Here is a 21,943-nt window from a genome sequence, read left to right as displayed (position 1 = left end):
CTGCTTGGATGGGGAGAGGAAAATACAATATAAATATGGCCAAGGGATCAGTCCAAAAAGGTTATTTTTATAGTGCTGGATAAACACTGCGGCACAAGCTACAGGTCAAAGCAGAAAACGCCATCTCTGATTAAAGCATCAGGAATCTTAGGTGGGGAGGCCGTGTTTAACTAATCTGCTAGCTCTCTTTGAAGATATACTACCATGATAGATAAGTGAAATTCAGAGGGTGGTAGCCAACTTTCACTATAAAAAATGGTAAGTTTGTGTCTGAGATTTAATGGCTGAGGTAGAGATTTACGACAATGTAAGTGAAATATGTGCAGCTTTTAATTGGGTAGAACAGAAATAATATTATCTTCCAAGAGGCAAAGGAAGATGTTATAAAACTATTTCATTTTTATAGCCAATGTATTGCCTCTTCTTCAGTTTATTTTGGATATCATCCTTCTTCCTTATCCTTCATCCAGCTGCCTCTTATCCAAGAGTTCTTGTTTGTAATTGGGTCTCTTTCAAGGTTATTTGAGTTATAAGAACGCTCAATTTAAAACTTTGCTCTATCCAATGCAAAGCATTCTTCCTTTGCAACAGGAAATAAATCTTTTAAACAGTCCGAAGGCCTATAGTGGAATAATATGTAGATAGGAGAAAGCAGTTTTATTACGGTAGTTTTGGGAGACACATCCATGTGTTAACTCTGGCTCTTTGGGGAAAGTTGAATCATAATAAATTTATAGGCTAGATTATAAGGGCTGTGAATACACAGAGTTATATAACACCGATAAAACAAATAGGTCATAGAAGACTTTGGACTAGATTGGTGGCTCCGCAAAGGGGCAACTATTGGTGTGCTTCCCATTCACTGTCTTCTAATCCTCTTCAAAACCCACCTACTTCGAAATGGAAATCAACAGGGAAGATATGCAATTGGGAGAGAACGAGAAGGGTATCCTATGTGGCTACAGAGCAAAGCTATGTTATAACAAAAATATTGGTATATCACTGCTAATGCGCAGGATCTCTACATACACATTACTAAGCAACATTTGCGATGCTTATTGCACCAATATTATTTGGTTGTGCAAATAAGAGGCCACAGATGGGATGATTTCAATCTGATGATGATTGGTATGGGACTACTGGCACCAGCACACTTGAACGAATGAACCCACAATTACTCCAGCCTTGAGTATATCTCATATTTGGTATTAACTCCTGCACTGTTGCTTACAGCTGCTTTGGAAAACCGTGGCTGCTACAGCTGATGGCAGCTAGCTGTTCCGAAAGGAATCATAAGTGAGAATCAAAGGTCAAGAAGGAAAGATCAAAGCTTGTCTTCATAATCCTAAATCTTAGCACAAAAAGGTCCCTTAGGGGGAGAAAAAGGACAGCATCTTGATGTAATTTGGAATCGGGAAGTCAGGCTTGCATGTAATTTGGCAAATAGATAACTGGGAGATCTCTTTCCATGATGGTAAATACTGTAAGAAACAGAACATTATTTTTTGCACTTCTTTGCAAAAGAATTCTGCAGCATTCAGAAGTGCATTCAGCATTTCCAGCCCTTCTGAATTTTTTGTGCAAATGTGCTCTTGGTTCAACGACCACTTATTTAATCTTAGAGGCCACTACGTTCTTCAGGGCCAGAGGTGGTCAGCTCCATAATAAAGTTGATACCTACCTAGCAGAAAAATGTCATGGCTAATGGAGCATAGTTCCCAGTTGCACCAATCCTTAGGATTGTGTGCGCGCAACGTTAAATCATGACAGTGTGAGACTTTTGTTCCTAAACCAGGGCTACTAGGGGCTAAATGAAGGGTGAGATCCAGTGCTATTCAAAGCAACCCATTGAAATAAATGGACAGAGTATGACTAACATTGGGTATCACCCAAAATTGCTTTGGGAGCCACATCCAGCTCGATCACTAATTGTCCATCACTGTTTTATGGTATACTGTTAAATTTGTAGGTAAAATAAAATCCAGTCCAGCTAACACTGCTCTGTGGAATCACTGTTCATTTCAGTGCAATTCCCTTTTGTATTAAAATGGTCTATGCAAGATTTCAGCTCCCCCCTGCCCGCCTCCCATATCCTAAAGCTTAGCAGCTCAGTTTGTGTCTGTGTAACTTTACCTAATGATTAGACTATCCATAAATCATGTGCTGGTTTTATAGCGAGGGATGAATTCTTAGCTTTTCCCTGAATAGATAATGTCTTGTGGTTCAAGAGATGTTTTCTGCACCCTGGTAGCTAAAGGTGCTTTATCTCATTCTTGCTGTGAAACAATCCAGCAATCCCTTACTGTGGTCTGACCATGAACCAAACCCATTTGGGAAAAAGCCAGCTTAAGTGGGGTGGGTAAAAAAAGTTAGCTGAGGAGAAGAGGAAATAATCGCCAGTGATAGTGTGTACTTTGCTACTGCTGTGTCTGCGTTTATCTTCTTCTTTTTTAAAAAATGTACTCGTGGAACAGTTTGTTTCATGTCATCAGTCTATCCATTGACAAGCATCAGATTGTCACTGACGGGTCTGTTTGGATAATCTGTGATAGTGTATGACAGTCAGCCAAATAATTAATTTCTATTGGCTCCTGTGTACTGTTTCGGCTAACAGCAATTCGGTAGTAATTCATGTTGAAAAATGCGCAATCAGTCAAATGCTTTCTCCGTTTATCTCATACTTGGGCTACCACCTAACCCTGACCAAAATAGATTACTGCTTGAAAGCATTCTAAAAATGTCAGTGCTTTTGAAGAGTGGGGGAAGACTCTTTGTTTTTATTAATCCTTTAAGGCAAATTAAAGCTTTTAACAAAACATTGTAGTTTCTTTTACTAAGTTGTTTACCATTGTGAACAATTCTTGATCTTGCGTTCTTAATCTGGTGTTACTTCACACCATGCGTCTGTGTATAGGCAGACTCTAAATTTCTCTATGGCTCAGATTAGCATTTTCCATGGTTTGGTGAATTACGGGCATGTCTTAGTCTCACATGCTGATTTCTTATTCTGTTTCCTAGTTTGTTCTAATCAGATAGAGCCATGAGGTCCAAATGGGCTTAAATGGCAACTGTCTCCAAAGCATGATTTGAAAACAAGTGGGTTAGCATGGTTAGCATTAACCATAGTTTGTCTGATTTTAGCACTGGAAAAAAATATAGTTAGGCAAACCAGGAAAGAGAAGGGAGAATACATATGAGGGAAAGGATGGTGTAAACCTCTGGCATGTTCCCAGTCCTTCAAACTATGGTGTAAAATGAACCAATGTATGTACCTAAATAATAAACTTTACAAAGGTAAGTCACAAAGTCTTTGTGGCTATAATTAAATTTGGACCATGTGTGGGTATAAATACAAGTATAAATACAACTGAATATGAAGGAATTAATGAAGGGAAAGTGCTATGGAAGGTTCAGCTCTTTGGCCTTGGTCTATAATAATTCTAAGGAAATGAATGGACTCTTCCTTGAGTCATCCTGTAAAACTGACTGGAGCATAGTTCTGTTCCTCAGTTGAGTAAATCATGAACTTTGCTTCATGAAGCAATATGAAATATAAATGCTTGGGTACAATACGGAACAGTACAATTCATAGCATTATTTAATGACTATGGAGGTACCCTGGGGAAGAATCAGAATTTGCAAATTAGGCCCTGTAGAATATGTGCATATTACTCTCACTGCCCTCTTGTGTAACACATGCAAATGTCTCCCACATCTGTACATTCCAGATGTGTGCGTGGAACTCTCACATTTCTTCACAGGGAGATGAGAGTCCAAGTCTTCTGAGAGGGGGCGTTACTCATTTGTTTTTGTTTTATTATGTATTTTATATTATTATTTTGCATTTTCCCCTTTAAGAACTGCCCTGAGATCTTCAGATGAAGGGCAGTATACTAATAATGATGATGATGATTATAATTAATAATAATAATAATGTCACTCAATATCTCCATGTCCTCCTCCTGCTGCTACTTTGTTAACATGTTAAGCCACACTCAATTGGTTTGGTTTCTCAACTACATTCATCGAACATCAGCACTGGCACCAACCATGCATCAAGTGGGAAGGTGTTCCATAATTGGGTGCCACAACAGAGTAAGTTCTTTCTCTGGTTGTTGCAAAGCAGATTCATCATTATTTCATTGATGTCCACAATTTGTTTGCTGCTTAATCAAAGTTATCTCTGAGCTGTGTACAAGAAAACCAGTACAATAAAACTAAAAATGAGTTAAAACAACAACAACAATTTTATTATTTGTACCCCACCCATCTGACTGGATTGCCCCAGCCACTCTGGGCAGCTTCCAACATATATAAAAACATAACAAAACATTAAACCTTAAAAAGCTTCCCTATAAAGGGCAAGCTTCAGATATCTTCTAAAGGTTATATCTCCTTGACATCTGATGGGAGGGTGTTTCACAGGGTGGGTGTCACTACCAAGAAGGCCCTCTGCCTGTTTCCCTATGGATTCACTTCTCGCAGTGTGGGAACAGCCAGAAGGCCCTCGGTGCTGGATCTCAGTGTCCAGTCTGAACAATGGGAGTGGAGATGCTCCTTCAGGTATACAGGGCCGAGACCTTTTAAGGCTTTAAAGGTCAGCACCAACACTTCAAATTGTGCTCGGAAACATACTGGGAGCCAATGTAGGTCTTTCAGGGCCGATGTTATAAAATCAGATTTCAATGAAAAGGCTGCCTGGAACAAAAGCACCAGGCGTTCAACAGGAAGGGGGCCAGTCTGGCCTCACCTGGTAGGGAGTTTCACAAAACTGGGCCCTTGATACTGAATGCATGGCTTCTTATGGATGCATGCCATGCATCTGAGCCATGAAGGGACACTAGCAGTGACTCTCCCAAAGGTGCCAGTGATGAAGCAGGAATCAGGCAGTGCCCCTTGGATGCAGGACAGCCAAGGCGATTTCAGCAGCCGATCTTAACACATGGGTAGATTTATATGGGCGGAGATGCTAATTCAAACATTTAGGGTCCAGGTTGCTTTGAACTTTTTTATATAATTGCTAGCACCTTAGATATGGCCCATTAGCAGATTGGCAGCCTGTGGAATCCTCTCAGGAGCATCATCAGAGAATTAGCCGACAATAATGGGGCTCCTTCTGTAACTCTGGCGCTTTCTGTAGGGCTGTGAACAAATAAGAATTAAACAGAAGGTTTGAAACGTGAACCTTCAACAAAGACATAATTGCTTTCATCCACTTTTTTCTTTTCGCAGTTCATTGAAGGTCGACTTGCAAAGCTAAATGCAGGAAAAGGGTTTTCTGATGTGTTTGAAGAAGAAATCTCTTCAGGTGGCTTTGGTGGAGGTATAGATTTTTGTCCATACTGTTTGGGTCTTTTCATTCTCGTTGCGTTGAAATTATCATTGTTGTTGTTAAAATTTCTATACCACTCTTCATTCAAGAACCACAAGGCGGTTTACAATGTAAAAACACAGAAATTCATACCATAGTAACGAACAAAAACAATAACACCCCCCTCCTCCATTTAAAAGGGCATAGATTGTTATGAAAGAAATAATGGTGGTTGACAATAGTTTTTAAAATTGGTTTTCGACATGTTGTTGACCTTCACCAGCATGGTACCCAGTGGCCATGACTGAGGTTGTGAGAGGTGTAGTCAGAAACAGCTGGATGGCACCAGGCAGCTGTAGAGAGTTCTCATTATTTCACTAAACAGATAAATCGATATACAAAATGGATGCCGTGTTACTCAAAACGCAAAACAGCAAAATGAGTTCTTCCAAAGCTGGAGGGGAAAGGAGGTTCCCATCGTTCTTCCTCATGCAACCCATGTATCCTAGCCGTTTTTGTCCCACCTGAGCTCTGAGAACAGAAAGGAAAAACAACCTGGATTTCGCAACCACCTGCCATGCAGAATACCTAGGAAGCTGCCTTATATACCAGTATTGTCTATTCTGCCTGACTGCAGCTCTCCACACTCCAATGGCGGAGCTCTTTCTCCCTACCAGGGCTTGAGCCTGACATCTTTTTTCATTGTCAGGCATGCACTCTCATCATTGAGAGTCCCTTCCCATTTTTTCGCTAGAATTTGCTGCCGCCTGCTATACAGGCGTTCTTTTGACAGGAACGTGCATTTTGGAAGATGTGGTTCTGCCACCATCGTGTGTAGTTTGCAGAAGTGGTTTATAAGAGGTGAGGTGTTTTTTTGGCTTTACCCCAATGTGCAAAGTAAACAGAATTTCACTCCGCCTCTAGCTGTTAGGTTTATTATTGAGTTTAAGAGGCTTTTGAAGCACTGTTGTAAAACCCATATGTAGCTTGGGAAACCCTTCACATTCTCTTTCTTTTTAGCTCCATTTATTGGATTGGAAGTTTCCATTGCAGCAATTGTCATTGCCTCTCACATTGTCTCAAAATCAACAATCCGTTTGCTCTTAATATTCTCTAAAAACCAAATTCACGAGTCTTGCTTGTGCTGCTAAGTAAAAGGAAAGCTTCCTCTTTCAAGCAGTCAAATTTTAACTTGACCGTTGTGAGCAGTTTAATAGAGTAATAGTGCCCAGTAAACGTGTATCTGTTTGTAGTTCTCCCATTTGCCTAATTTTCCTCACCTACAAGGCAGTAGCTCCTGTAGACAGCAAAGAAAAAGAAAAATGTCATTTAATACTCTAATATATTACCCCTTATTTCCACTGTATGAAACTAATATTCTAGTACAAATTCCTGCAATTTTATTCAGTTTTCTTCATATTTGGTATGGGCATTCTCAGGAAAACCAACACATCTTTTTGTTTTGTTTTGTAATAAAGCAGAATACTTCATGCTGATGTTCAGTGAGGTTTCAGTCTTTTACATTCCATAGGAAGTTGGGACTGCATGTAAATCTGTAAAGAATATTATGTGTTTTTGAACAAACAAAAATTTAAAGGAATCCTACCTTTCTGGTTTCTCTCATTTGTGTTTTAGGAAATTCAAGATCATATCACCAGTGGATGTATACAGTTAAGGTAAGCAAGTGTGTCAATGGTATTTAAAATGTGCCCATGGCTTCTATCTATTGCTATAATGTAGTATTCTCATTTAGCAAATTACAGGAAGATGTCTAGGAATTTGTACAACAGATATGGGAGCATATGCACAATGAACTTCTGTGCAAGCCTCTCTTACACAACTTCTGTTTATACAATCAGAGCTTATGAAGGAGAACTTCCTGGTAGATTGTGCCCTATATGGCTACATTAAAAAGCATTGATAAATGTGTCAGCCATAGGGATGACATATTATAATGCTTGGGCTGTAGCAGACAAAGGCTGACAAAATGCAGCTGTATAAATCTTCTGAGAGGGATATCAGGGAGTGACAATGGCAGTGGTGAGGCCATTGCATTTTATTTTTGCTTTGCAAAACCTTAACGTTTAATTATGCTGGGAAAGTGATCAATGTGTGTTTTGTGTATTTCAGAATATTTATGCATTGTATATTTCAGAAAGGAGGAGCCCTGATCAACACAGCTATGACCAGAGCCAGCCCAGCTATGAAAACAGCATACCAATATGTAAGCTCTAGCCCTGTTCTGTTTCATTTTTCTGCAAACTGCATGTCCTATTTTAATCTAAATTACTGCAAAATTTTTTTTAAAAAATGAATTTATTTCCAGAACAGCTATTACAGCTTCCAGGAACTAGGGTTGGCAAGAACAGGACCATAACTCCCCCAGTCCTCCTGTTCTTCTTGCCAAGCTTAACTCCAGGATGCAGATAGTATTTTCTCATTTTCACCGTGATGCAGGACCCAACCTAGTTCCTTGCTTAGAAAGGGAACGGAATAATAGAGCAGGCTGCAAGCAGAGAAGAGGACTAATTTAGAGTTCCACCAACTTCCAGGCTTCCTAGTATGCTGGAGTTTGCATGCAAATCATACTCACTGTTCACTATCCAAACTGAAGGCCATTTTTGCCAGGTATACACTGGTACCTTGGTTCTCAAACTTAATCCATTCCGGAAGTCCGTTCCAAAACCAAAGCATCCCAAAACCAGCGTGTGCTTTCCCATAGAAAGCAATGCAAAACAGATTAATCCGTTCCAGACTTTTAAAAACAACCCCTAAAACAGCAATTAAACATAAATTTTACTATCTAACGAGACCATTGATCCATAAAATGAAAGCAATAATCAATGTGCTGTACTATAAAACAAATAAGACAGTATTGTAGATGATAAAAATTAAAATTATTATTTTTTCTTACCTGCACTGATGATAGTCATTGTTTGGATGGGGGGCTTTTATCCATTTCCGAAGTCACACAATCAATCAGTCAGTCAGTCACAAAAACTAATTAACCAAAAAAGCCTCAAAAGCAAAAGCGCAAAATAAATAGCAAAAACAAAAGTGCCAAACTTAATCCATTCCGGAAGACCATTTGACTTTCGAAATGTTCGAAAACCAAGGCTCAGCTTCTGATGGGTGCAGGCGCCCCGGAAACAATAGCTGACAACCACATTGGACGTTCAGCTTCTGAAAAACTTTCAAAAACCGGAACACTTACTTTCTGGTTTTCGGCGTTTGGGAACCAAGGCGTTTGAGAACCAAGGTACCACTGTAGTGGGGAAATTCATTTCACTCAAACACAACACAATTGCAGCTTGGCAGCACAGCAGGGAAACTCAGCCCTTTCTTCCCTGTACCCAGTGTTTTGGTCTAAAATTCCAACCTCTCCCTCCATCCTTGTGAGTGATTTTCTCCATATAGTACTAATTCAATTTCTCCAACACCACCTTTCTGGCTGTGAACTTTCTTTACACAGGCCTTCATCTCCATCTAAGTACTGCACCCCAGCACTGACTTTCGGATGAGCATTATCTGTCTCTTACTAATATTTTTTTCTTCAGCACTGCAGCGAATTCCACATCATCACATTTCTAGATAAAGATGGAAACGGAAGTCAGTTCCCCCATCAATTTTTTAAAATTAGTTTTTATTAAAGATTTTCTTGTGTTACAAAACAAGCAAACAAACAAGTCTATACAGTGGTACCTCTGGATGCGAACAGGATCCGTTCCGGAGCCCCGCATCCTGAAGTGAACGTAAGACGCGTCTGCGCGGGTCGCCTTTCGCTGCTTCCGCGCATGTGCATGACGTCATTTTGAGCGTCTGCGCATGCGCGAGTGGCGAAACCCGGAAGTAACGCACTCCATTACTTCTGGGTCGCCATGGAGCGCAACCTGAAAATATTCATCCCAAAGCGACTTCATCCCGAGATATGTTACTTTAAAGTGTCTCCACTTTCAATTCATAGTCTTTTTCACAGTTTGTTTACATTCGTGATGAGACACTATTATCATAGACATTGTGCGGTTGGGGGGAAAGGCCATAGGGATTATGATAGTCCATCTATTGCATAGTGTTTATGCAGTGCTTTGTGCCAGCATCATGTGGGTAGGTCGTGTGTGTGTGTGTGTGTGTGTGTGTGTGTGTGTGTGTATATATATATATATATATATATATATATAGGCATTGCGAGAGATTGGAGGGTCCAGGTTGCTTGCTTTCAGTTGGTTGCAGTATGGGTTTTTTTTAATGTGTGTGTATGGGGGCCAGGGTTGTTGGGTCAGTTTAGCCGTATTGATTTGTATGCTGTTGCAGGGGATAGGTATTGTATTGTGCTGTATATGTGATTACGGGGAGCCACACTGGGGTGACGGCATCCTCCTTTGCTTGTCCCCATGCTAGTTTAAGTTGGTTGGTTAACTTTTCCAGTAGGGCGACTTCCCATACATTTTGGTACCAGTGGTTTATGTTCACTCTTGAAAGGTCCTTCCAGTGTCTAGTAATGATATTTCTAGAGTTCCTTCATCAATTTGTGGATTGTTCAGATATTGGGGTTATATGTCATTGGCTTAGGGCTCATCCACACTTCTACTTTTTTCCACTTGTCCTGTGCTTTCTAGGGACGGGCCTGAGCAGTTTTGCTTTTGTCCCACCACTTTCCTCCAGAAAAACCACTCTTTAGCACTAAATCGGAACAAACAGCAATCCGCAGAAACCCAGATTGCTGTTTGTTCCGATTCAGGTTTTGCTGGGGGAAAGCAGCAGGGCAAACGGATGTGTGACTAAAACAAGAGTTTCAGGGCACCAGTTTTAGAGCTTCTCTGCAAAATTTGCATAGTCATTCCTAGGCATTTTAAACTTTTACATTGAAAAAAAAGTAATGTATTTTCCAGAGCCTTTGCTGAGGTTACTTGTTACTGCGTCGTAACAACTTTAGCCATTTTACTGGCAACCACCCTTTCCCCAAGCAAAACTATCAGTACCTTTTGGCATTCGTACCCACAGCATAAGCCCAGTTTAATTATATATCATGTGAAACTTAACTCAGTTGGTCAGAAAGAATTGATGCCCCTGAGGTATAATCCCATATGGTCTTAATGGCTTTTCTTTTTTGAGACTCAGTTGGAATGAGTGGTTTGAGAATTACCTCTTTTTGACTAGACTTTGTAGCAGTCAAGACGCCCCTTCCCCCAAATAGCTAGCTGGCTATTCATGCCACAGCATCTGACATTTTGCCACAAGTACACACACTTGGCTTCACAGCAACATTGCAAGTTTAGTAACCCTTCCCTCTACATGGGGATTATCCTCACGTTGGGAACGCTCTGCGTGTGAAGGAACAGCAAGGTTAAATGCCAAACACAGAGGCAAAGGAGAGCCTTCCTTGCCTGAAAACTATTATTCCAAATCACAGCCTTCCTTTGAGGCTCCAGTCATCAATAAATAAACCAGTTCCTTAATCTCTTTTTTAAAAGAGAATTTTTAATTGTACATCAATTCAAAACCATACCGAACATTTGAAGAAAAATAATCCAGGTAAATACATTAAAAGCACTGTGGATTCATGTGCTCATTTATAATTTACACGCAGCTCATTAACAGGTTGTCAGAAAATTACCCTTCTCTTTTTTTCCACTAGATTTTCCTCCCTCTATTTTGCCAATTATATCTCTTTATCTGTTAGTGCTGAATGTGCCCACTGCTGGGTCCCCCCTATGTTGTTGTGGCCTCCTTGGGGTTCAGCTGATGGTGGCTATGGCAGTGACCATCTGAATATCCCACAATGCCCTGACCTAGCATCACTCTGTAGCATTGAGGTAAATTAAAATGGCGGCTCACCATATATTGCCACTGGGAAACCCAGGCATCACTGCTGTGTTGCACCATAGCGTTGGTGACCCACTGCTACCTCAAGTTGCCGTGTCATGATGCTACTCCTTCCTATACCCAAATTCAACTTTTCAGACTTGTCTAGATCTGTCTGAAAAGATCGCCCGAATCTACATCAGAGCATGGATACTGCTTTTCTGTGTTGCAATGCTTTCAAATAGTCATTTGGAGACATCTGAGTGTGTTGTCACTTGCAAGCAGAGCAGTGCAGAGGGACCATCCAAATGCACATATATATTTAAATTCAGTCTCAGTTACCAGTTTTATTGTGTTCGTTGCAAGGCCCATTTTTCTCCCCAGGTCCTTGAAATTGTGAGTGACAGTCCCCATCATAATTTAGAGTTAGTTGCCCCGGTTGACTTCTGTTTTGCCCGACAGCTATATCTGTGTGGAAAACCGCTAATCAATGAAAGAATTCTGTCTTAGGAATTCCAATATCTAAGCTGCATCCAAATGGGTGGTGGTTGGAGCTCCCCTTGCTCTCTTAAAACTTAACCTTTTCTTTAAGTAAACATCCACTACCTTTTATGCAATGGGTGTGTGTGGTTTGAAGCAATTTAGACAACGCTGGATTTTTTTTAGTGTTAATTATGAATCCCGGTTTGATGTATTAATTACTCAGTTCATGGGGCGCTGCAAAACATGAAGGTTTCACCAGAAAATGCTGCAAAACAACCACACAACTTTGGTACCAGTTTGGAGGTGATCACAAATTTTGGGCTTCATGGTTAATTAAGCTGTATGAGGTTATTGCATCTCTAAATTAAGGGAAGTTCTAAGATTCATTTTTATGCAAGCTGATATCATATAGTGGAATGAAACTTGACTGATATTTTTGGTGCAACAAAATGTAAACCTAATAATGGTGCCAACTCAAAGATGCCACAGTTAGCAACATCACTGCATAAAATGACACAACTGGAACTCCATTGCCATAACTTTTTCACTATTCAACAAGTGGTTGAACTAAGTCTTTCTCCAATATACCATTATGCACAAAAGAACTATTAAAGAAATATCATTTAATTAGTGGCGGTTGTTTTTTCCTTTTGGTAACCCAGATATACATATGCTGAGATACAATTTTTAATGCACTCAAACCTTATTAACAATCATGTGTGAAATTAGCAAGGAAGTAATTTCCTTTCATTATACCACATAATGTGAGAGATTTAATTTTTAATTAAATTTCACCTCATATGCAGCACTCTTCAAACCATTGTTTTGCAAAGCCATTTAGTTCTATTTTCTTTTTTTCCTAGGCAAAAAATCATGCAAAACAGGGGATAAAGGAGGTGAGAAGTAAGTTAAAACACAAGGTATGTAACAGAATTTGTACTTTCTTACCTTGTTTCTTTCTTCAGTTTGAAGCACATACCTTACAAATCCCACAAGATTTGTGTTTTTAATGACTTTTGAAATATGCTTAGCCCTTTGTTCAACAATACATTTTTTATAACAAGCCCTCTGGCAACTATCTGTCATTCTATGCATCCACTCGAATAATCTCTTTATTGTTTGCATATTTATCATGGAAAAACAGAGGTCTTCAAAGATACGTTAACAGGATGTATGTTTTCATAAAGCTGATTGCTTTGATATCACAATTGAAGCCTTTGCTTCAAGCTGAGAATTTAAGGCAAGCCAGTTTTACCAGAGAAATGTAATTCAGAAGGTGTAGTTGTCTAACTTTCATGAGATCTGTAAATGGTGGCAGTATTTTAGCATGCTGAAATCCCTTAACTTTCAAGAGCAGCAATATAAACGTATTGGAGGCATGTCGTCAAGGCATTGTTTGTTCGTTTTAAATTTTTATTTGTTTGCCTGCAATATTTAATTGTATAGCGAGTACTTTTAATATTATTTCTCTTCTCCTTCAAGCGTGAAGGCTGGTTACATGAATTGGTTGTTAATTGTTCTTCATGAAAGCTTCACTCTATTTAAAAGTTATTTGGCAGCCTAAACATCTTGCTATGAAGTTTAAGTTAATTTTGGTGACAGTTTTTATGCCATCTTTCCCCCCATCTGTTTTAGCAAAAGTGATTTAGTACCATATATGTGTGTGTATGCAGTGACTAACAAAACAGAGATATTAAACTCTTAAAGAAATATCTCTGTTTGTTAGTCTCTGTAATAAATAAATGGTTTCAGTGATTAACTGTGTCCTTTGGAATACAGAGTAAAACTGTCTGAAATTCTGTTTGACGCTTTAAATGTCGCACATATAGTAAATGCATAAAGGTTTTTCAATCTTAATTTTATTCTGTAGGAAACAGAAGATGAGTATGGAATTTGTAGCTCGGGTTTTGTGCAATATACTCCTGTCTACACATTGCATAATCCACAAAGACTTAGCACAGAGAAAAGAAGACTTGGGCAGGTAAGATAATTTCAAGAAGAAAAATCCTCTTGAAAGCTATTGAAGAAATATGATTTATTCTCTTTGTCTGATGGGTAGCATAAAAATGTATAAATTTGCCTTATACTGAGTCAGACCACTTCTCCATCTCCTTCAATGCTATCTGCTCTATGGCTAGTAGAGGCTTTCCAGTCCCTCCCCCCTTCAAATTGGAGATACTTGGAATTAAAAGTATTTGGAACTGAGAGCATTTGGACTACCACTGAACTGTGGTCTGGCCCTGTATAAAGCATGTAGGTTTGCATGTTTTTGTTGAAATAGAAAAGAATGCTACTTGTGTGTGTTGAAATTTGCTTTAAAGGGGCACAAAAATTTGGATGAGTGCGGTTTTCAAACATCTACTCCAACTCATCTCCATGCATGCCTGTGATTTTGTTATTTCAAAAATATGTCAAACCAAAACACTGAGAAGCTTAAGTAAATATCATTTATGTTCATGCCAATGTTGAGCATTAACTGCCACATTAAAAGTATTTGTACAGAATTATTAATGGAACAAGGTACCATAGGCAGAGATACAAGAATTGTAAGACACATATACATTTTAGATTCGTGCTGCCTGGACTTATTATCTAGTAAAGCATTTTCTTGCTCTCATTTTCATACTTTGTACAAGCATTAAGCAGAAAGGATAAACAAAAATATATTAATAACTGATATATTTGTAGATATACTGATTCTGTAATTTTTCCTATCTTACATAGTGTCAAATTATAGATTTGACTTGGTCTAGAAGTTAGATAGCTTTTTAGAGGGCCATTAATTGTTATGATTGGTTATGTTGCCTAGTTTTGGAAGTGGGAGAGCTGTTTGGAAACAACAAGCTTTTTATGATACGAGACAAAACCTCCTTAAATTTTGGCTCAGCTCATAAATAAGATCAGGCTTATTTTGAGCTACTGCTTTTGTAGCAACCCTAAAATCCTAGCAAACTGCAATTCCAAAATTCCCCATTGCATTGATAACCTCCTGTTACTATGGGTTTCGGGCCAAATGAAGTCCTAGAGGAGCAGTCCCCTTCCTTGCACCCTCCAATCCACGCTGTTGGAAGGTAGGTTTAGGGAAAAGGAAAGGGGTCCAAGCTAGCAAGGGAGTTCCTTGGGGAGGGTAACTGCTGAAGAGAAAGCTGGAGATGGTGGATGCCTTGCGGGTAAACATTTGGCATGAGAAAGGTCTCTTTGCACTCTGAAAAGAATGACTCCCTTCAAATCAAGATAGGGACAGTTCGTCCCTCTTTTGTCATGTCTAGTTGCAATCAGTAATGTATTCCAGCAGATCCTCTGTGTGTCACCTTTTAACATTGCTTGCCCATTCTAATGGGTGGAATAGTGCCAAGCCAGAACAGTTGAACTCCAGGATCTATTTAAGCAATGCTTTATTTAACTACAATTGCCAGCATTCATATGCCAGTGTTGGTACTCGCCAAACTTCAGAAATCCATTGTAACATTACGTATGATCTATGCAAGCAGGCAGTCTTGACAGAATCTCCACAAACTGGGAAGTAAATTATACGGAATATTATTTAAATGTATATAAAATGAGATAAATCATTTCTTTAAATTTCCCCGATGCTGAGAAATAGATATTTTGCACTGTTTGGACGTGCACATAGCAAATACTGACAATTCCATTTAGGTGACTGCTGACATGCACTTGTATATCAGTTAAGCAGTTCACAAAATTCCTGTGGGATTGCCCTCGTTCTTAAGTATATGTTGGCATTCACCAAGTATCCGATGTTCTCAGTGAAATATACATGCAGTACTACTGTTAGATGAGGTGCAGCAAAGGTATGGCATTTGGACCTCCATCCTGGAAGAGTGTGTATATTTGTGTGTGTATATTTGTTGTTACCGTTGTTACTTGCATTTGTTCCCCACCCTTTCCCCAGATAAATGGCTCTCCTCCTTTTGTCGTCTCGGGATGCATTGGGCTGGAAGACTATGGCTAAATTTTTGTATGTTGCAGCTCTGCATGTACACATGTGCACTAGGTGCTTTGCATCTAAGGAAAAAGGTGCAACCTCAGTCCAGAGTTCTGTCTGCAATAGACGTATTGCCTGCCTATTTGGGTTAGGGTGGGTGGGTTAGGGTGTGCGTGTTGTCTAGCATGTTCCCCAGTCCCCCTACACAGTGTGTTCAAATATACCCATACCCATCCACCTATTGAGGCAGGATATGTATGAAGACGCGGGTGGCGCTGTGGGTTAAACCACAGAGCCTAGGACTTGCCGATCAGAAGGTCGGCGGTTCGAATCCCCGCAACGGGGTGAGCTCCCGTTGCTCAGTCCCTGCTCCTGCCAACCTAGCAGTTCGAAAGCACATCAAAGTACAAGTAGATGAATAGGTACCACTCTGGCGGGAAGGTAAACGGCGTTTCCGTGTGCTGCTCTGGTTTGCCAGAAGCGGCTTAGTCATGCTGGCCACATGACCCAGAAGCTGTACGCCGGCTCCCTTGGCCAATAAAGCGAGATGAGCGCCACAACCTCAGAGTCGGCCACGACTGGACCTAATGGTTAGGGGTCCCTTTACCTTTATGTATGAAGACTAAACCCTACTTCTCACAGATGTTCCCCTTCTGGCTGCAGATTGGAGCTCATCTGACTGAGTATTACATGTAAACATATTTCTTGCACAGAGAAAAATAGCATCTCAGGCTAGAACCCTTCTTTCTGACATCTAATATTCACATATGAATGGAGCATACTATTGTGTGAGCCCCCGCCAGTCATCTGAAGTGGCACAGTCCAGACACAGGTTTACATACCTCAGTGAGAGATAGGTGTGAAAAAGGTACAGAACAACAAACCCCTGTGTTGTACACATTTTGTTTTTGTTGTACTAAATCATGTGTATCATGCAATAAGAATTGCAGTGCTATCTAGTATACTGGTCTTCAGGTTGCTTGTAGGTGTGAAAATGGTACCTGGACTCTTTGAGAGCGGGAGCTATAACCCCAAGTCTCCAAATTTTAGGCATATGCTTCATTACTTTGGTTACTAGTGCCAGTAAACTAGAAAGATGGTTAGTTTTCTGAGCAAAATACATACACATGTTTTCAGATTTTAACTTCCATGTTATAAGAATATTGCAAAGTATGCCTGTAGTCAAGGAATATATTTATCACTCACAAAATGAAAGGTGCTCAGGACACCTTTTTCCCTTTTTTTCTACATTCAGATCTTTTAAATAACTTCCTCTTTACTAATGCTTTGGGTGCACATTGGTTCCCAGAGTTATGATGACCAAAAGTCAATCTCTGCTCTTGACGGTAAATGCTACAAATAAAGCTATATATCCAGACCTATGCATCGTGCCATGAGCTTTGACGTTAAACATGCCACAAAATGTTTGTTAAACTTTTAGGGTGCTGACTCTGTTGTGGCTGAAACAACAAGCACAGCTACCCCTCTGAAAATGGTTCATGTTTATACGTATTTAGAGACTCCATATGCTACAGTAGTCAGAGTATTTTTGTTGACCTGGGAAGTTCTTACAACTCAAGGACTGTGAGCTCCCTGGGTGGACTTTGAGCCTCGATTCCAAAGTGGAAGGAGATTGCTTCTCGGTTGTTTTGTAAGATAAGATTTGTAGTTCACTTTCCTTGGCTAAACTGTAAATGGTGGCAGATGATAATGATGATTAGTAATTAGTAATAATGATGATGATGAATTAGTCGGCATGAATTAATGTTAGCGTAATGCTTCTCGCTTTCCCACCATGTGCAGATAAACATTAAATAAGCTTTGTATTTCTACCCACCTTGAAAATCACTTTATATAAAAGGGTAACCTGGTTTTGTTCATGACTGCTGTGGCACAGACTGTGCAAGGCAATGGGCACAGATTTTCACATCTGCCATGCTTGCTTGCTTCATAATCAAAGACAGGTTAAAGAATTTAGCTGATACTGTATTGTGCAATTATGTTGGAGTTTGGTGTGTGTATGACAGAGAGAAAGCATCTTTGGTGTGTCTCCATATATTTCCCAACCCCCTTTGCCGCATAAATCATTTTCCCCATGCCAACATAACAATGTCTATGTCAGCAGAACATAGGAACAAGAGTTGTGCTTAAGAATCGGTGCCCAAATCTTGATCTTTCATGTGTGTGTGTGTATGTATGTGTAGAGCAGCAAAAGGGTGTAGGAAGAGATTCAATTGTGTGAGTAGCAATTTTAGACTTACTGCTGAATCCCTTAGTCTACAAATTATTAGATGTAATTTATGCATATTTGTGTTTTAATTAGGCAAGAAGGCTGTATTCAGTTTTAAAGAGATTCATTTTTGGTACATGGTGGTAAACGACTATCTCCATAGCATCTCAGTGTATGTTCCATATAGACACCCAGTGCATCAATTTTTTTAGCAAGCCACTTCTGTAAATATTTAATATATTGACAACTGAGAACGCAAATAGTACATGTGAAAAAATCTGAACTGCAAATGTATAGTTAACACGTTTAAGCATTATGACAGCTAGTGTGTCATCTTCTACCACAAGTTCAGTGTGTTCTGTAAACTGATATGGCAAGATCTGTGTTATCTTTGTTTTCAATATATAGGTATCTTTTAAATGTAAAAGACATTGGCAATTTGTAGTTTTAATTTGAATTTTTACACTGATCTATTTTTATCCATTTGTTACATTCATGAAAATTAGAAATCTACTGATATATTGCCCAGTTTGTTCTATCTGCTGTTCCACATTAATTGTTCAGTAATGGAGCTAATCTTAATAAATCATAAATGTTTTGCATCATTACTGAGAGCTGCATGCTGGCAGAACACAATTTATTATCTATTTTACATATTTTGTACAAGTTTTGAGAACAGTATATTCTATGTTCTATGCATAAACTAGGTAATCAAGACACCCAACATTTAATGATGGGCTAAGGATTCTAGAATTACATTGTTAAACAAATGATTTTTACTATTAGATCCCAAACATTTTTGTCTAGGCCAGGTTTTTTAAAATCTGTTTTGTATTGTAAGATAAAGCTTAGCAGTCTTTAATTAGTACCTATGTGTGTGTCTGAATTATGATTTATATATACTATATTTAATTTCAAATGAATGTGGTCTTTGCTACACTTACCCTAATATTGGTTTCTGTTCAGCAACCTTTAAAAGAGTGCCAGTGCAAATTTTACATCTACAGATTGCTTATCCTGTGCTACCTTGGGAAAAATAATGTGACCTTTTAAATAAAAATGAGCCCAAAGATATATAATATTTTCTGTTCCATCCTCGCTCTGGGAGGGAGTTTTAAGGTGTTTTCTATTGCTTTCTCCTGAGAGATAAATATTCAACTCGTCATTTGCAATTTTATTTAAAAGGCAGAAATTATTTGGGGCCGAGGAGTTTGACGAATTGGCAATATGAAACAGTATATAAAACCAAAGTCATCTTCCTTCTTGAAGATCACGTTAATGCCATTGTTTCTGACATCATCATTAGTAGCACTGTCATTTTCTAGAGCAGAATATGAATATGCTTTTCTACCCCAACAAATAGTAGTTTGTATGCCAGTCCACTAATTAGTTCAGTTATTTCCTGTTTTTTTGATGAGGTTTAAATAAATGTCAGGGGTACAGCCATGAAGATCTCCCAATTAGGCTTTGCGTTTGTAAAACCCAGCCCCTTTGCTTTTGTGTGAAGATGACAGTTCCAACTGCCGCGTCAGTCTAACAGGGCTCAAGGGAAAGGCTACTTCTCTGCTTTTATTGAAAACAAGGCCAGTTTGCCCATTGAGAATAACCGCATTGGTCACAGTGCAGATCAGTTGTTAACAATGAATATTTACTAATCTCTATCACAGCCAGCATAGACTTCTTCTTTTTCGCGTTGTCCAATCGGGAAGGCACTTTAGGAAATCAGTGAATTAAAATGCACCAAAAGGAAACGAGACGGAGAAGTAAATAATTTTCACCGCAAACTATTTTATCGTTAGTAGGGCCTGCACCGTTTGTGTATTAATCCTGCAAGTGGTGGAGGGGGAGACCCCGAAACGAAACACAAATGAGAAATGCACAATTGATCTTTGCCTAAGATGTTCCGAAAAGAATTGTTCTATTTCTGTAAGGCGTGTGTGTCAGCCTCCTCGTAGCTATTCTGGGCTGTTTGGTTGTGGGTGTGCAGAGGAGGGGGGTGGTGGAAGAAGAGAGCGCTTAACTGCACTGCAAGTCAAAATTAACAGATGGATTGCCCTAAGCAAGGGAAAAACCACCACAACAAAATCTAGTGAAAGTAGAGGACTGAAGCTTTTTATTGTAAAGCCTTATTAAAACCTTGGCTTGTATTTTACTGTTAACTCTTTCGTGCCTTCACGCCTAACTGATAATTCCTGTCTCCTGCATAAATTAGATCGAACATAGCTTTTCTGATAAATATCAGAATAGATCCTAAAAAGGAAAGTGAAAGCAGATTATGATATTTTTCAGCGTTCACAATTTTTGATCGCAGCTACATGTCTTTCTTCTTACTTCTTTCCTTCCTTCAAAAACAGGCATCATAAACTATTGAGCTCTTACTTCTACAGATTCTGGTGGCTGGGGTTTTTTTTGGGGGGGGGGACATTGTTTGTTTAGTGTCCATATATGTCACTTTTCAGCTGAATGGTAAAAAAAAAATTCTGTTTCCGCAGCATTGCTTAAAAATAAGGATTTCAGACAGAACAAAGGCAAATATACTGGCAGTTTTCTTTGCTATTGTGAATTTGATTTCCCTAGTATTCCTCTTCACACAAGCATCTTCTCAGCTGATGGGATAGGCCTTGATCCATTTAAAATGAAACATTTGAGAGCTTTAAATAGTTACTGGCTTATAAAATATTGTTGCACTTTTGGCAGAGTCCTGTGTAGCAGAGCCATGAGAACATTTTATAATTAATAAGTTAGCAGTGCATCCTTGTCTCCAATGAAATATATATAAGATTTGTACCTTGAGGCATGCGGTAACTTGTAGCTGCAGTAAAAAAAATGACATTTGGGTACAAAGTGTGGATTTTCCAGTAATCCCAGCAAGCCCAGCACACCTCGTATCAATATGCATGTTTCAAAAGAGCAAATGAATTACTTCTCCTAAAGATACTGTATTTAAAATACCGTGTGCTTTATTGTTGAAACTTTGTTTTAACAAAGCTCCAGCAACAAAATAGCAACGAAATGTTTGGATTTTGTTAGCTGGACTTTCTGTTGCATCCTGTCCCAAAGGTTTCAGGGGTAGATTACAGCATGTGAAATACCATCAGTAATATAATCTCAAATAGAATTAACGAAGCCCTCAGAAAAGCACCTCAATATTTGTTGTATGTTGCTTCGTGGAGGGGAGAAAAAAATCGGAGTGGCGCAATTGATATTTTGAAGTTTTATCCTTGAATAAGAAAAACCAAAGGCCACATTAAACGATGCAGCTTCCTAAGCAAATGTATGCCATCCATGTTGCAGTGTGTGTTCATTTGTAGATTCTGTTTTACACATGGCAAATCTCCTGCAGGCTGGCATGTTGGATCGTTTTCAGAGAGGAGCATGTTCCTTATACATCAGGAACCTCCCTTCCACTCTCCACCCCCCCCCCGCCTGCCCGCCCAACCAGCAGAGAAATGGCATACTCAATAGTTCGCTGCCCTCCTGTCCTGTCAGTAAGGAGTAGGATACAGTGAGCAAATAAAACTCAATCCTGGCAGGACAAAAACCTCATACTGTGATCTGAAGATTGCATGCAACAAATTCAAAGTCCCGCTTGCACAGAATAATTTCAGAAACTGGAAGAGGAATACCTGTATGTTTTCATTCGGAATTAGATCAGCCGAAAGCTTTGGAGAATTGTATTGTGGTTTATGCCCACATAACTCCAGTCCTTCCACTGTGTAGTTCTCTGCTGGAAATTCCACACAATTCTGAGGCAGCGTTAAGCCCTATCTGGCAATTTAAGTAATGTGAATAAAATATTATATGTGACAGATGTCATATACAGTAACAGTGAGCAGTATTGAATGTGTGGTTTGGTAGCATGCTTCGTTTTAAAGAGAAGATTTCCAACGGAAAAATGGTTAATTCAGTCAATTAGGAAAATATTTTGGACAAGAGAAATCATAATCTATAAATTCACTTGGTAATGGCAGTTTTTGTTTTAAAAGAGGGTCTTTTGTCTTTTGCATGTCAATTATGATCCCTCTGTATTGCAAAACACTCAGCATATCTTTTAATTAAAAATGAAAAACCTATACGGCTAAAAATTTACATTGTAGATTACAAGACTGCCCTCTGGTGGTGTGAATGCTTTCACTGTATGCAGACAGTGAATGCTGCATGCTGAGCCGTA

The 21,943-nt window shown here is 39.2% G+C and overlaps 1 protein-coding gene across 3 annotated transcripts in view; it reads left to right on the top strand.

Annotated features, from left to right (window-relative positions):
* The window catches only part of DENND1B (DENN domain containing 1B), a 181,792-nt gene that overhangs the window by 141,956 nt on the left and 17,893 nt on the right, over positions 1 to 21,943 (top strand). For all 3 annotated transcript variants that reach the window (XM_083620293.1, XM_083620294.1, XM_083620292.1), the window contains 5 exons: positions 5,233 to 5,323; positions 6,947 to 6,987; positions 7,467 to 7,535; positions 12,460 to 12,516; positions 13,467 to 13,577. In XM_083620293.1, coding sequence (XP_083476419.1) covers positions 5,233 to 5,323; positions 6,947 to 6,987; positions 7,467 to 7,535; positions 12,460 to 12,516; positions 13,467 to 13,577 — 369 coding nt within the window. The remainder of the gene's footprint in view (positions 1 to 5,232; positions 5,324 to 6,946; positions 6,988 to 7,466; positions 7,536 to 12,459; positions 12,517 to 13,466; positions 13,578 to 21,943) is intronic.

This window comes from Podarcis filfolensis (assembly GCF_964270895.1).
Source record: "Podarcis filfolensis genome assembly, chromosome: 6".
In the NCBI taxonomy this organism is placed as follows: Eukaryota; Metazoa; Chordata; class Lepidosauria; order Squamata; family Lacertidae; genus Podarcis; species Podarcis filfolensis.
Note: the sequence above shows the minus strand (reverse complement) of the source record. Positions and strands in the feature narration are given on the sequence as shown.